The sequence below is a fragment of the Micropterus dolomieu genome, linkage group LG14, assembly GCF_021292245.1.
Source record: "Micropterus dolomieu isolate WLL.071019.BEF.003 ecotype Adirondacks linkage group LG14, ASM2129224v1, whole genome shotgun sequence".
In the NCBI taxonomy this organism is placed as follows: Eukaryota; Metazoa; Chordata; class Actinopteri; order Centrarchiformes; family Centrarchidae; genus Micropterus; species Micropterus dolomieu.
In genome coordinates this window covers 5,693,894-5,706,053 of record NC_060163.1, presented here as the reverse complement: position 1 = coordinate 5,706,053, position 12,160 = coordinate 5,693,894, and the positions used below count along the sequence as shown (strand labels likewise).

The 12,160-nt window shown below is 43.9% G+C and overlaps 2 protein-coding genes across 2 annotated transcripts; one reads left to right on the top strand and one right to left on the bottom strand.

Moving 5' to 3' along the window:
• Nucleotides 1-59: 59 nt before the first annotated feature.
• Nucleotides 60-5,887, bottom strand: si:ch211-250n8.1. Its single transcript, XM_046068433.1, has 17 exons — nucleotides 5,666-5,887; nucleotides 4,908-5,079; nucleotides 4,484-4,591; nucleotides 4,173-4,248; nucleotides 3,852-4,008; nucleotides 3,598-3,643; nucleotides 3,428-3,486; nucleotides 3,222-3,257; nucleotides 2,993-3,045; nucleotides 2,758-2,890; nucleotides 1,120-1,334; nucleotides 991-1,036; nucleotides 825-890; nucleotides 668-727; nucleotides 501-586; nucleotides 231-325; nucleotides 60-145 (listed from the first exon to the last, which is right to left on the bottom strand). Exons 2-17 carry the CDS (start codon nucleotides 4,996-4,998, stop codon nucleotides 111-113), a joined length of 1,362 nt encoding a protein of 453 aa, XP_045924389.1. The 5' UTR covers nucleotides 4,999-5,079; nucleotides 5,666-5,887; the 3' UTR covers nucleotides 60-110.
• Nucleotides 5,621-12,160, top strand: zgc:194990 (uncharacterized protein LOC568410 homolog). Its single transcript, XM_046068434.1, has 10 exons — nucleotides 5,621-5,917; nucleotides 7,557-7,648; nucleotides 7,780-7,878; nucleotides 7,971-8,078; nucleotides 8,217-8,375; nucleotides 8,600-8,740; nucleotides 8,920-8,971; nucleotides 9,319-9,345; nucleotides 9,815-9,841; nucleotides 10,804-12,160. The coding sequence occupies exons 2-10, from the start codon at nucleotides 7,586-7,588 to the stop codon at nucleotides 11,361-11,363; spliced, it is 1,236 nt and encodes a 411-aa protein (XP_045924390.1). The 5' UTR covers nucleotides 5,621-5,917; nucleotides 7,557-7,585; the 3' UTR covers nucleotides 11,364-12,160.

Below are 12,160 nucleotides of genomic sequence, written 5' to 3'. Positions count from 1 at the left end.
GACTCGTGTTCTGTGGTTGCTTTACAATGTAGTTGCAATATTCAGAAAGTAATGCAATGTTTATGGTCTCTACACATCTTACATTTATTTACAACATAACAGTTTATCAGTCATACAAACCACTCGGTATGCTTGAAACCAGTAGCTGTGGGGGGGGGGGGGAGGACATGTTTCAATATCTCATAACATGTAACGTTTTATAAATGACCATGTAAAAATGACTGCCTCACCAATACGGGAGACAATCTCCTCACACTCCTTGATGGTGTTGGCTCTGAGCACCACGCAGCAGAAGCCTGCTGGCTGTGGGGTTTCTAGGGAGTCTCTGTGAATGGAGCCAATCACACTTAGATGACATCAGTGTCCAGCCAATGACAACAGAGCTGTAATGGCTTGTGTATTACATCATGTGTCTGGGGGGGGGGGGGGCAAGGCAGACACTTGTATGATAGGAAAATCTGTCATTGGCATCTGCTACACAGGGTATGTTTAATACTTACGCCACACAGAATGCAAATACTGTGTAGTCTGGTTGACTGAATCTTCCCACACATGAAATCTCTGGATAGTGATGCTCAAACAGCTTCTGAGGAAGTCAATATGTTGAGACTTTTAATTGTCACATTTTCTACTAAAAAATAAGTTTTGAAATCATTCTGCTACTTACCAGTTTACTGTTTCTGTCTGTGCATGTCAAATGTGTTTCCTTCATGTCTAAAAGCACTTCCTGCAGGACAAGTTGCACTGATTTGGCCCATGTTGATATTGAAGTGTTTGCAGAACATGATGACATAATACATGAGCTAGAGGAGAGGTTTCATTACCTTGCTAGGCAGGTTTTTCTGCAACACTTGTGGAATGGCGTGCTGCAGCACCTCCTTGTCGCCAAACTAATAGGAAAGGATATGATCACATCAACTGAGACCAACATATATATGGTATGCAATGATTGAACATATATTAAATTGTAAACCAAAAGCGATTATTCACCATTCCAATGTTTGCTTTTCCCATGAACTGCACAATGTACACAATCCTGTTGAGGAGAGGAGGGTCAGAGTCTTAAAGTCAAGAGTAAACACAGAAACGTCATCCTTAAATATTTGGTAACCAACTTGCCTCCCCTCTCTGAGACACTGTGACGGGGAGGTGTCCTGGTCCTTGGTGTCTGACTGCTGGGAGGGAGCAGGACCGAGCTGCAGTGTGGGGTTCTCCATCCTCAGGGCCTGTAGGAGTTTGATAAGGGGCCGATACACTGTTCCATCCTGAGCCCTCCATCGCAGAACGCCAATGGATAGAGGGCAGCCCTTCAGCCGAGACAGAACCACACCTGCCTGGGGAAATAAAGATAATGTGTTGTAACTCTGTACACAAGCTCTAAGGCTTGTACTGCAGCAAATGTAAACACAATTTTGATAGTGGCAGGTTTTTTAAATTAACACTTGTAGGATTTGTCAAGGGTGTGACTTGCCAGTGTCTCATGGGTTCAATCAATAGTGCAACACACACAGAATGTGAGCTGTGCCATCTGTCCATAAACAACATCATTATGTGTGTACATTTCACAGCTGATTTGAACATCTGTACTAGCAGGGCTGTGGGACTGGATGCTCTTAAATATAGTTAAATGCTATATTTAAAAAATTATCAAAACGGCGATTTATTTCCATTGTTTATGTTTTCTTTCAACATTACAGTGTACTGCATCTAGGTCATTTTAATAGAATCAAAAATCACTTCCTCTGCTGTTCTCACCTGTTTAGGTTATGGCCTTATTGTAAACTTCAAGTGGGATCGTGTTAACAAAAAGAGTCCTGCACACCCGCACAGGAGTTTTCTGGCTGATTAGAGCCCTGCTCAGTATAGCTGCAGCTAACCTGGGAATTGCGTAATTTCACCTACCTACATGTATTAATAAAAATTATTAAATTGTAAGTTGTCCCACCCTAACTGATGCCACAAAACTAACAGGAGAATCAGGGAGATGCCTATCAAACAGTCTGTATACACACGTGCATAACACAGTTCTGAGAAAAAGTCCCCTGTGTGGCGTTTAGTGTAACAGCTTTAAACTTTGAAACGACTACAGACTGCACAGAACTCAGCTGCTAGGCAAACCAGAACCAAGAGGTGTTCTAGCCTCTTTACATTGGCTCCCTGTTAGTTTTAGGGTTGATTTTAAGACCATGACCTGGCTCCAGATTATATTTTGGACCTTTTAATCCCTTATGAACTTTTGCGCAGTTTGAGATCTTCAGGCAGGTGTGTCCAGGGCCAGGCTGAAAACTGAAGGGGACAGAGTCTTGAGGTTCTGGATTGACCTGCCTGAGAAAATTAGGCAGTCTGAGTCAGTTTCTTCTTTTAAGTCGCTTCTAAAAAAACGTACTTTTATTGGAAAGCATATCTGGATTTTATTTGAGCTGCCTATTTATTTTATTGGTTTTTATTTTCTTGTCATTATTTCTGTATTATATAACGTACCGTGCTTTTTATCATTCACTGTGGTATTTAATTTGATTCTTCTCTGTGTCTCTGTGAAGCACTTTGTACTTAATTAATAAAGTTTATTACCATTATATAAACAACCTACTCATGTGATACAGGCCTTTTTCAAAGAATTTTTGATATGTCACAGTAGCACAGGTGTAACATTAACATGTCTGCTTCAGTTTCAGGGTCCTGTTATTGTGGCTTATCTGCTGCCAAAAAGGCCAACTGTAATGTTCCATCCACATGACACTAAATGCTTGAGGATACCTGTCCATTCTTGGAATTCCTCAGCGAGGTCCCGTTGATCACATCAATAATGTCACCAGGACAGATAAACTTGTCCACATGAGCCTGACTACCAGGGATCAGCTCGAGGACAAAGACACGCCCACTGAGATACCTGAGAGACGGAGGGAGACGATGCAGCAGGTTGGACGGATCTATTTATGAGTGGATATACTTGATGGGGAAAAAAGTACTTAGGAGAGTGGAAGATACAAACCTCAACACCATCCCCACCTCCCGACAGGGCACTACTTCATATGTCTCACACACCTGGAAACAAACACAAACAATTAACAGACCGTCCTCTCGTGTCCAAATTCCATTATCTCGCTGCAATGTGCCCTGGGAAACTTCTCCAGGGATTTTCCAGTTCCCATGGCTACTAAAGCCATGATAATATTGTTGTGATGCTGTAAGTTACTTAACAATAATCATTGTTTTTTTACCGGTAGTAGCCAGCTCTCATCCAGAAAACTGCAATTCTGTGAAGAGACCAGACGTGGTTATTAGCATAGAGTTGTTTGATTTCAAAGTGTTTTGAAAAGACTAGCTGCAGCCTTTCACCAAATGGAAAATTCCATGTGGCTTTTCAAAATTGCATAGACAGCACATCTGCAGTTTTTAATGGCATAATTAAAGGATTGGCACTGACCTCCATGTCCAGTTTAAACTCCATGTGAGAGAGGACCAGCAGCAGCGACATGAAAGGCTCTGGAAGAGGGAAAAAATTGTTGTTCGTGTTGGACACTGAATGGCAGTGGTGACAAGAATTTCCTCAGCTTTGCTCGACATTTAGTGGAAACAATCAGTTAAGAGCCTCACCCACAAACAACTCATTCCTGAGGATTGACATTGCCGGACTGTACCACTGGAGGAAAGAAACAGTATGAACAGAAGCTGTTTTAATCTATTAGAGAGACTTTTCCACTAACTCTAACAATGGGCATATTTGGTGGACATTTTGCAAAGAGCACCAAACAGTGCCAGGAAAACACACATACGGCCAGCACTACAAAAAGGCATCAACTTCGAAATATTTTGCATTATAGAAAATGTATCTGGTCCATGTATCTGACCTCCAGGACTCTGGGTGTGTGCAGCAGGTGTGTGATGAACTGTGGCAGAGCCTTGCGGCTAAGGGCCAGTCTAAGCAAGTAGCGGCCCCGGCCCTGAGCTGAGAGCAGCTTCCTGCAAACTCTGGTCTGCTCCACCGCCAAGGACAGAGCAGACAGCCTACACACACACACACACACACACACACAGACACATCAGCAGGTTATTACAGATATTAAAAAGGCTTGAAATAGTGCAATTTTTATTAGAGCAATGTCTGTTACAGCATGTAGTTATAACAATGTTAAAAATATTGATTTTGCTCCAGTTTTTTATAGTGTTACCTGCCACAGGTATCTTGGTGGGTAAGCTGTTCAAAACACTGCCAGTAGTCTCTGTGTACCAGACTGAGAATTGGCTCTGGAGGGAGAGCAAACACACGCTCAGTCCATACCGCAGAAATGTATTTCACATGTAGTACTTCAGATGATTTATCATTAGATTATCACTACATCATACATCAAATTCTGCCTCGTGGGATTTTTTTAATAATAAACAACCATTTAAAGCATAAACTGACATTTCAACAAATGTAGTTGGCAGGTATACCAGCTATAAAGCATTGCATTTTAATAAATATTATGGGGATACTGACGTTGGAGCCCCTTCCTGAGGACCAGCTCAAGAAGCTCACAGCATGAGGCGAGGTGAGGGTTGGTGTCTGTCACCATCTCTCCATCTGACTGCAGGTTTAAGACACACACTGGGAGAGGGGAAAAAACAACACGCAAATGACAGTGGACGCGTTGTCAGCGTGACAGCTGCCACAAATACCATGCAACCTAAGTGATCATCATCGACGATCGTCATTTCACACATCAACAGGCAGTGCAGAAGACAAACGGTCTGGCAGGTGCTGTCTGTGTGTGTGTGTTGGGGGGGGGGGATATGCAGAAACAGAAATGATCACAGTCGCCATAAGACGCGTATACCTGGACGAAGCGATCAGCTGCCTCTGAAACTGAAAGTATGATCCAATAACACCACGTTTGCATTGCGCGTTTATTGTGGATCCTTACCTTTGAGAGTGCAGAGTAGAGGGTCTTTTGGTGCCATGTTGGGGGACCAGTTGTGAGGAGAGTCTGTCGTTGACAACAGACCTCCTATCATTTACACACAGCCACACGCGCTGTTATCACACTTCCGTATAGCTTAGGCTACCTAACATACCGAGACACCTTCCCACAGCCACTACCACAGACACGGAGAGAGAGAGAGAGTGGACAACTGTGTGAAAGATCAAATGATGTAGGCTAACGCCTGCCTCGAGAAATAGGTTTTATACACGCTCTCTGCGCCTTGAAAATAAATAGCCTACGGTTTTGAACCGGTGTTTATCGGCTGTAGTGACATCTGCTGTTCTGCCGAGCTGCCTTCAGTGTTGACTGTAGCCATATTTTTATTAATGTTTTATTATATGATCATATTGATAATACAGAGCCGTGCTCCGCTGCAGAGACGTTATTTCATGTTTGAAATCATTTTTAATTCGTATACCCTATAAAAGGTGCTTCAAGAAAAAAAGTGGTTAAATCATTGCATCTTTACAGCTAATGTAAAATAATGATAATACCTCATAGGCCTAACAGAAAGTGCAAACAGCTTTAGTTAACTAAACTAAGTTTCTTTTAAGCTAATTAGCTTAATAATCGGCCATAAGCATGATAGTGATAGATGATAGTGTTAGCACAGGCGCAGTCTAATGGTGCTTTAAAAACGTTTGCTGTGAGCTTGTAATGGTGTTTAGTTCAGTCAAATAAACCAAAAGAAATCTAACGTTATAGAAGAGAATGTGACTCCCTGGCTCTCATCAGCTGTGGCGACCTCGAGCGGCTCTTCTTTCCAACTGCAGCTGGCGGTGGATTAGAGCGCGCGCTCTCTCTCTCTCGTGCAGCACTTGAAGTGTGGATGAAAAGGTGCGTCTCGGTCGGAAGGATGGCGGGGTGCTGAGCGGCTCAGAGTTCGGCGAAAACATCACAGAGGAGCCGTCTGAAGTTATCTGCGAAAAGGATAATTCTTCCATAACCAGGTCAGACTTTTTCTCAAAACGTCCATTTTAATAGAGACAACCTTGCGAACGCCGCCGCTGCCTAGGGCGTGATTAAATAAAATAAATGGTCTGCCTTATATGCTAATAGTGATACTGTTGTTCATCTTTGGAAACACAGCCTTGTGCGCACGAGGGCAGTTTATTTGTTCATCTTTATTCTTAGTAGGCCTTATTTCAAAATTATACATTTTGTCGACGGTCGATAATAAAGAAAACTATGCAGCCATTTTTACCTTCTTTCAGTCATTATATCTGCTATTATGTGTCGGTTGTTGCGCGCGGTCTATTGTGGTCCTATTATACGTGTTTTAATTCTGACTTGCAAGCAGGGTTGGTCTGGCAGTCCAAATATAGAAAGTCACTACCTGGGTTTGTACAGCAATAGCAGCGGTGATAATCCTAGATTTCCTCTAATCTTCCAGCTCCTCTGCAACACACACAGCTCTTCTCCACCTACACCTACAAAAAATAAACCCTCTATCAACCACAAGTGAACATGTAAAACGCCTTCTCTCGACAGTTTGATAGACGAGTCGTGTAATGGCATATTTCCCCGCACCTCTACTCTGTAATGTATTTTAAATTGAGCAGTACTGTAGGCTATCTACTTAATTAGCTAACAGGCTTTATGGCATAGCTTTCACGCACGTGCCGAGGCCCTACTGGACTAAAGTTTATATTTATGTTGACACGCGACTCTTTATGTGAAAAACCTCGTTCACCACTGCATTTTCAGGGTCACTGTAGCTACTTAGTGATCATCATCATAGAGAAAAATATCCCCTGAAATCAGTAATGTTCTAGAAAAACATTCAGATCTATCTGATATTGCTCACTAAAAGGTCAACTTTCAGTCTTATCTGTTAGCCCTTCTATTGGATGTTTTTTGTTAGATTTCTTTTTTTGTCAAAGTCATAAAACTCCTCAAAACCATATATCTTCTTCAGTATTGAAAAAGTCAATACCAGCGTCCTTTGGCTCAGCTGCCACCCCTACATCACAAAAAGAACAGCAAATCCCCTCAGCACATCAAACGTGCAGGGGCGGACTGCTGAATCAACAGTAAACTGGTCCAACAATCCCCCGCACACTCCGCAGTGTTTTAAAAGCGCTCTGCGCTGCTGTCTCAAATCTCCTTGGGAATAAATTTCCAATTTCAAGGCTGTGATCAAGATGCATCGACCCCCACACGCTTCAGGAAATCCTGTTACTGTGCAATTTTTTTCGGCCTGTTTCTGCATGGTGTCTTTCTTTCCCACTCATTTTGTGGCATTGTGTGTGTGCTGAGTGGGTGGACTGTCTCTTTTCACTCGTCTTCCAATGTGTGGGTCCTCTTTTCTCTCCTCCTCCTCACCTAATGCAAGCTCAGAGTGCCTAATAATGAGCTCTCTGTGGACTTCAAGTGCAGAGCTGTGATGAAAGTTCTGCAGTGCTTTCCCCCGTCTCTCTCTCTCTCTCTCTACCCACATACATACCTTTTGCCACCTCTCATAAATTAACGTTTTCTGCTCTCCCATCGATTTGCGTGGGCAACAGGAGCCCAGTCAGCTGCACTTCAGCTCCAGCTCTTGACAGAGCAAGTGCCAATGCTCTAAAGCTTTTTATTATTGTACCACAGGGCATCGGCCTCACTCTCCGGCTGCCAGCATGATGAAGGACTGCCTGCAGTTCCTTATCGAGCCGGCCAAAAAGCTCAAGATCCGACTCAAGGTACGGGTATACGACTCTGTTGTCCTCTGATAGCACAACATTTGCTGCAAGTGCTACATTTGTACACCTTGCTCCAAAATGTTCATCAAGTCTTATTCTTTTCCTTTTTCTCTTGTGCTTCTTTGCTCCAGGAGTCTCGCAAGCGAGTGAGACATGAGAAGAAGGAGCCGCTGGTGGAGAGCCAGCTATTTATTATGGAACTGGCCCGAGAACTCAACAAAATCTGCCAGGTGAGCTCTCCTCCTCCTCTGTGCGATGTGTCACAGACAAACATGATACATCCACATATTGCTCATCTACGTTATGTATATCTTTACCACAGAGGTCAAATGTCCTCGGCCACATCTGGACCAGTGAGGACATCTGGCCGGCCAGTGTGTGCCGTGACTTCATCGTGGAATGGGCCTCTGTGTTGGAGAAGAGAGTACAGGTATGCACGGTCTTACTGGATGGTCTGGGATGCAACTACCGATTATTTTCAATCTGAATTGTTTTGTCTATATGTCAGAAAATAGTGAAGGAGACTAATCACTGCAGCTCTACTTTAATGTTTGTGTTTCTTGTTCAGCCGAGGATCATCCTGTCTGACTACCAGTATGAGAAACCAGAGAAGAAAGACTGGAAGGGACACCTCCTGTGCATGCTGGAGGCAGGGGGGGAGTCTGACATGGGGCCCCACAAAAGAGTCATCTTGGACTGGACACGGGAGATTAAAAGCAGACCTCAGGTGACTATAGGGCGGTGGACGTTGAGGATAATGCGTGGCAGCCCTTTCTTTCAGCGACTGGGGTGGCTGGTTGGTGATTAAAGTCTGACCCAGTCCCTCCCCGCATCTGATAAAGATGATTAAGCTAAACCCTGCCCTTGACAATCACGGCATCATATTTACAGTGTGCTGGAGCTATGGTCACAAATTAAACAGAAAGTGACATTGTTTATTATTATTCCCAGCCCACCGTATGGCCAGGGGAGCCTGTGCTCATGATGCTGGATGACCTGGAGTTCCAGTGGAAGAGGGGTCGCCTGCCCAGCCTGCTCCCGGCCATGGAGCTCGTCATGCTGGCCGTGCTGAATGCTGACAGCCTTGTCAAGGTCTGGATGTCGGTCACAGTATTTCCCCGAGTAGACTGTGTTGAACATTGGTCTTGTTCCAGGGCCAAAGAAGAAATTAGTTTGTTTAATTAAAAGTGAAAAGGATTTGAAACATGCTGTTGTCTTTGTGTGTGTGTGTGTGTGTGTGTGTGTGTGTGTGTGTGTGTGTGTGTGTTTAGGAGGATGTGACTAAGCAATGGCTGGTGAGAAAGCAGAGGAGCCAGAAGATTGGTGAGTGCAATTAAAGTATCTCTTGTTAATTTGGGAAAGTGTTAAAGATAAAGAGCAGTAAACAACCTTAAATACCCCACCTTAAAAAACATCAAATTATAAAGAAGTCAGTCAGCATCCAAGACGCTGAAAAGCCATCCCTAGTGTGTGCACAGCTATCAATTACAGTATGTGTCCATACAGTAGTAGTGAAACTTTATGAGCCATTAGAACCAACCAGGATCGATAATTGATTAAAGGACAGTGCATAAAAGCAGGTTGGGAAAGAAGCATGTGGAAGGATTTGGGGGCTGTATGAAACTCTTGGTAGTCTCCTTGTAATCACATTTATCACTTTCTTCTGTCAGACGCTGTCCGCTACATCCCCCACAGCGGTGAGTGGAAATCTTGACCGTTTTTGAAATGTCATGACCCTGAAGTTCAAGCACTATGTTAGTTGCTACAACGAACGATTCTTTTCATTAATGATCTATAGACTGGGTCTGGAATCTTTTGAATATTATTTACCTTGATAATGATCAACATAAGGAGAACCTCACTATTGCAAAATATTTCCTTACTTATGTCGGTTGATGTTTGTTCTAATTAATTATAGTATGGCTTATTATTAGTAGTTTTGGTCTCCACCAGCTCCTGAGTTGAGTCTGGCTCTTTAGCTGCTAAATGCTTCACCATGTTCTCTAGCTAGTTGCTAACTTCACTAGTCAGTAGCTCTGTCAGCTGTTTTCAGAGATAATTCTCTGCGGGTTCATAACTACAAGCGACGTCTTTCACTTTGAACTACTGATAATATAAATCATGTTGCTGGCAGCTTTAAAGAGTTCCTATTCTTTTTCTTTACAGTGTGGAATTGGATTTGCGATGCTGCAGGTATGAAAACAATTTGCAGTCAAGTAGGGCTGCCCCCTAATAGTCAACAAAACTGGTAGTTGATGAGAAGAGTCTTTGTTTAACCAACTTTTCATAGTTAAGTTAGTCACAGAAAAACAACAATCCAGTCAGGAGCTGCGCCTTCTCGTTATGGCTGGGACGAAAGTATCGGGATTGTTGCAACACGGACCTTTTCTCTTGTAGCACGGAAGTCACTTACCAGCTTGCACTGTAATTGCGTTACTTTTGTAACACGTTACTCCCAACACTGGTTGTTAGAACTCAGCTGGTCTTATTATACATCCATGGTTCTTACATTAGCTAGGAGTACTGGAGATTGTTGGTGTTTGTTTACACCACTAGCACAAGAGCTGTGGACCTCTGGGAGGACCACAAGGTTTGCTGCCTGCGAGGGGCTCCAAAATGAGCACCAGAACTGGGCTAGTAGGCAATGGGCTCAGCAGCCTCCCAGTGAACACAGCCTGTGAGACCAAAGGAGGCCAGTTTGACAACAGGGCAAACAGTACCGAGGTGATTTACAGCAGCTCCGGCCGGGACGCTGACTCAGGCGGGGACAGGAGAGGCGTCAAGCGGGAGAGGAGTAGATTTGTAAGTAATGTTAAAAAACGATCCATCGTGGTGATAAGTCTGCGAGTATTTGTTCTTGTGGCGTTATTTATTTCTGCGTTTTGAACTATGAGACTGGGATATTATACTGTGCTGAAATAAATTAAGAAAATTTTGTTGTTCTGATACATTCAGTCATTACCGCTTTCCGATATAAGGCGGCTCACTTGGTGTGCCGTGTAAAATATACAGTTTAAAGGCTCAGTATTACGGTTTTGTATTTGTCTGTAATGTGCTTTAGTGAGGGGCAGCCCTACAGTCAAATCATCTCTTTGCCTCATTATAATCACTCATCACATATTACAGTTTTTCCCTCCTGGTGTGTAACTCCACAGAGGAAGTCACTCTGGACTCAGACTCGGCCAACCCAGACTTGCTCATCTCCACTGATGAAAAGCGCATGCGTTGCGGCCTGGAGCGCCGGACCGTACCGCGGTGCCAGCGACGCTTCGACGGCTGGCGGTGTGCCGTCGGCCAGGAGGGCTTCGCCTCCGGACGCCACTACTGGGAGGTGGAGGTCGGTGAGCGGGACTGGCGGCTGGGTGTGGCCAAGGCATCCGCGGTGAGGCAGGGCTTCCGCTCGCTCAACACAGATACAGGCTACCTGACCCTCCGTCTGGAGAGGGGCACAGATCTTAAAGCCCTGACGGTGCCCGTTACCCCGCTGTCACAGAGCCTGGTGCCCAGGAAAGTTGGGGTGTACCTGGACTATGAGCAGGGCCAGCTGTCTTTCTACGATGTGGAGAAGCGCTCCCACCTGTACACCTACAGTGAGAAGTTCACAGAGGAACTGTACCCCGTGTTTGGGACTGTGGAGGTGGTCAAAGACCTGGTGATAAGGCCTGCAGATGTCAGACAGCCATGCCTCTGCCCCGGGCCCTGCCTCTGGAACTGAACTGCTCAACACACATCAATCACTCATCTGTCCCGATCCTCAGCAACCCACAGAGTCTGTGCTTCTGTTCTGGTCCATTATTTAGTGAATTTGAATCTTGTGTGCTGTTTGTGGACTAAACGTCTGACTCTGTCTGCGGGTTGCCTTGTGAGATCAGGAAGAAGAACCGCCATCATTCTGCATTACCCTTTGTGTTACTCTGCCTTCATAGAGACATGCAGTGTTTGACTATTTGTATTGTAAAGATAAATATTTTGAGGCTGTCCGAAAAAAAGACTCACAAAACAGCTGAACAGTAATGTTTTCTTCACATTGTCCAAAAAGGTTTGAGAGGGTTTAAAGTCCATAATGATGGAATTCCTTAACCCACAAAGAAACATATATTTTTCTTTCAAAGTCAAAACATAAAAAACACAGATATTGGAGTTGAAGGTTTGTATGCCACAACGGCTATACAAAATTTATTTATTTTTCATTCCTTTTTTTAATTGCTTAGAGGTGAAAGAAGAAGAACAAACTCACTTCACAGATGTTATAAAAAGCATGAAAGCACTGTGAACGGACGTGCATCCAATCAGTGCAGCTGATGAGAGCTTGCTAACTCGCAGATAATTACAGACTTGGTTGACGCATGTGAAGAGTTAATCCCCACTCTGTTTGCTTCTTTGTCTCAAGCTTCCTGCAAACACTTGTCAAGCATGAGCTTGTTTTTGCAGATGTGCTTTTGTTTGTGTGTGTGCAATACGAAAGATATCAATGCTTCCCCCTCAAACATAAATAAATGAACTGTAAATGCA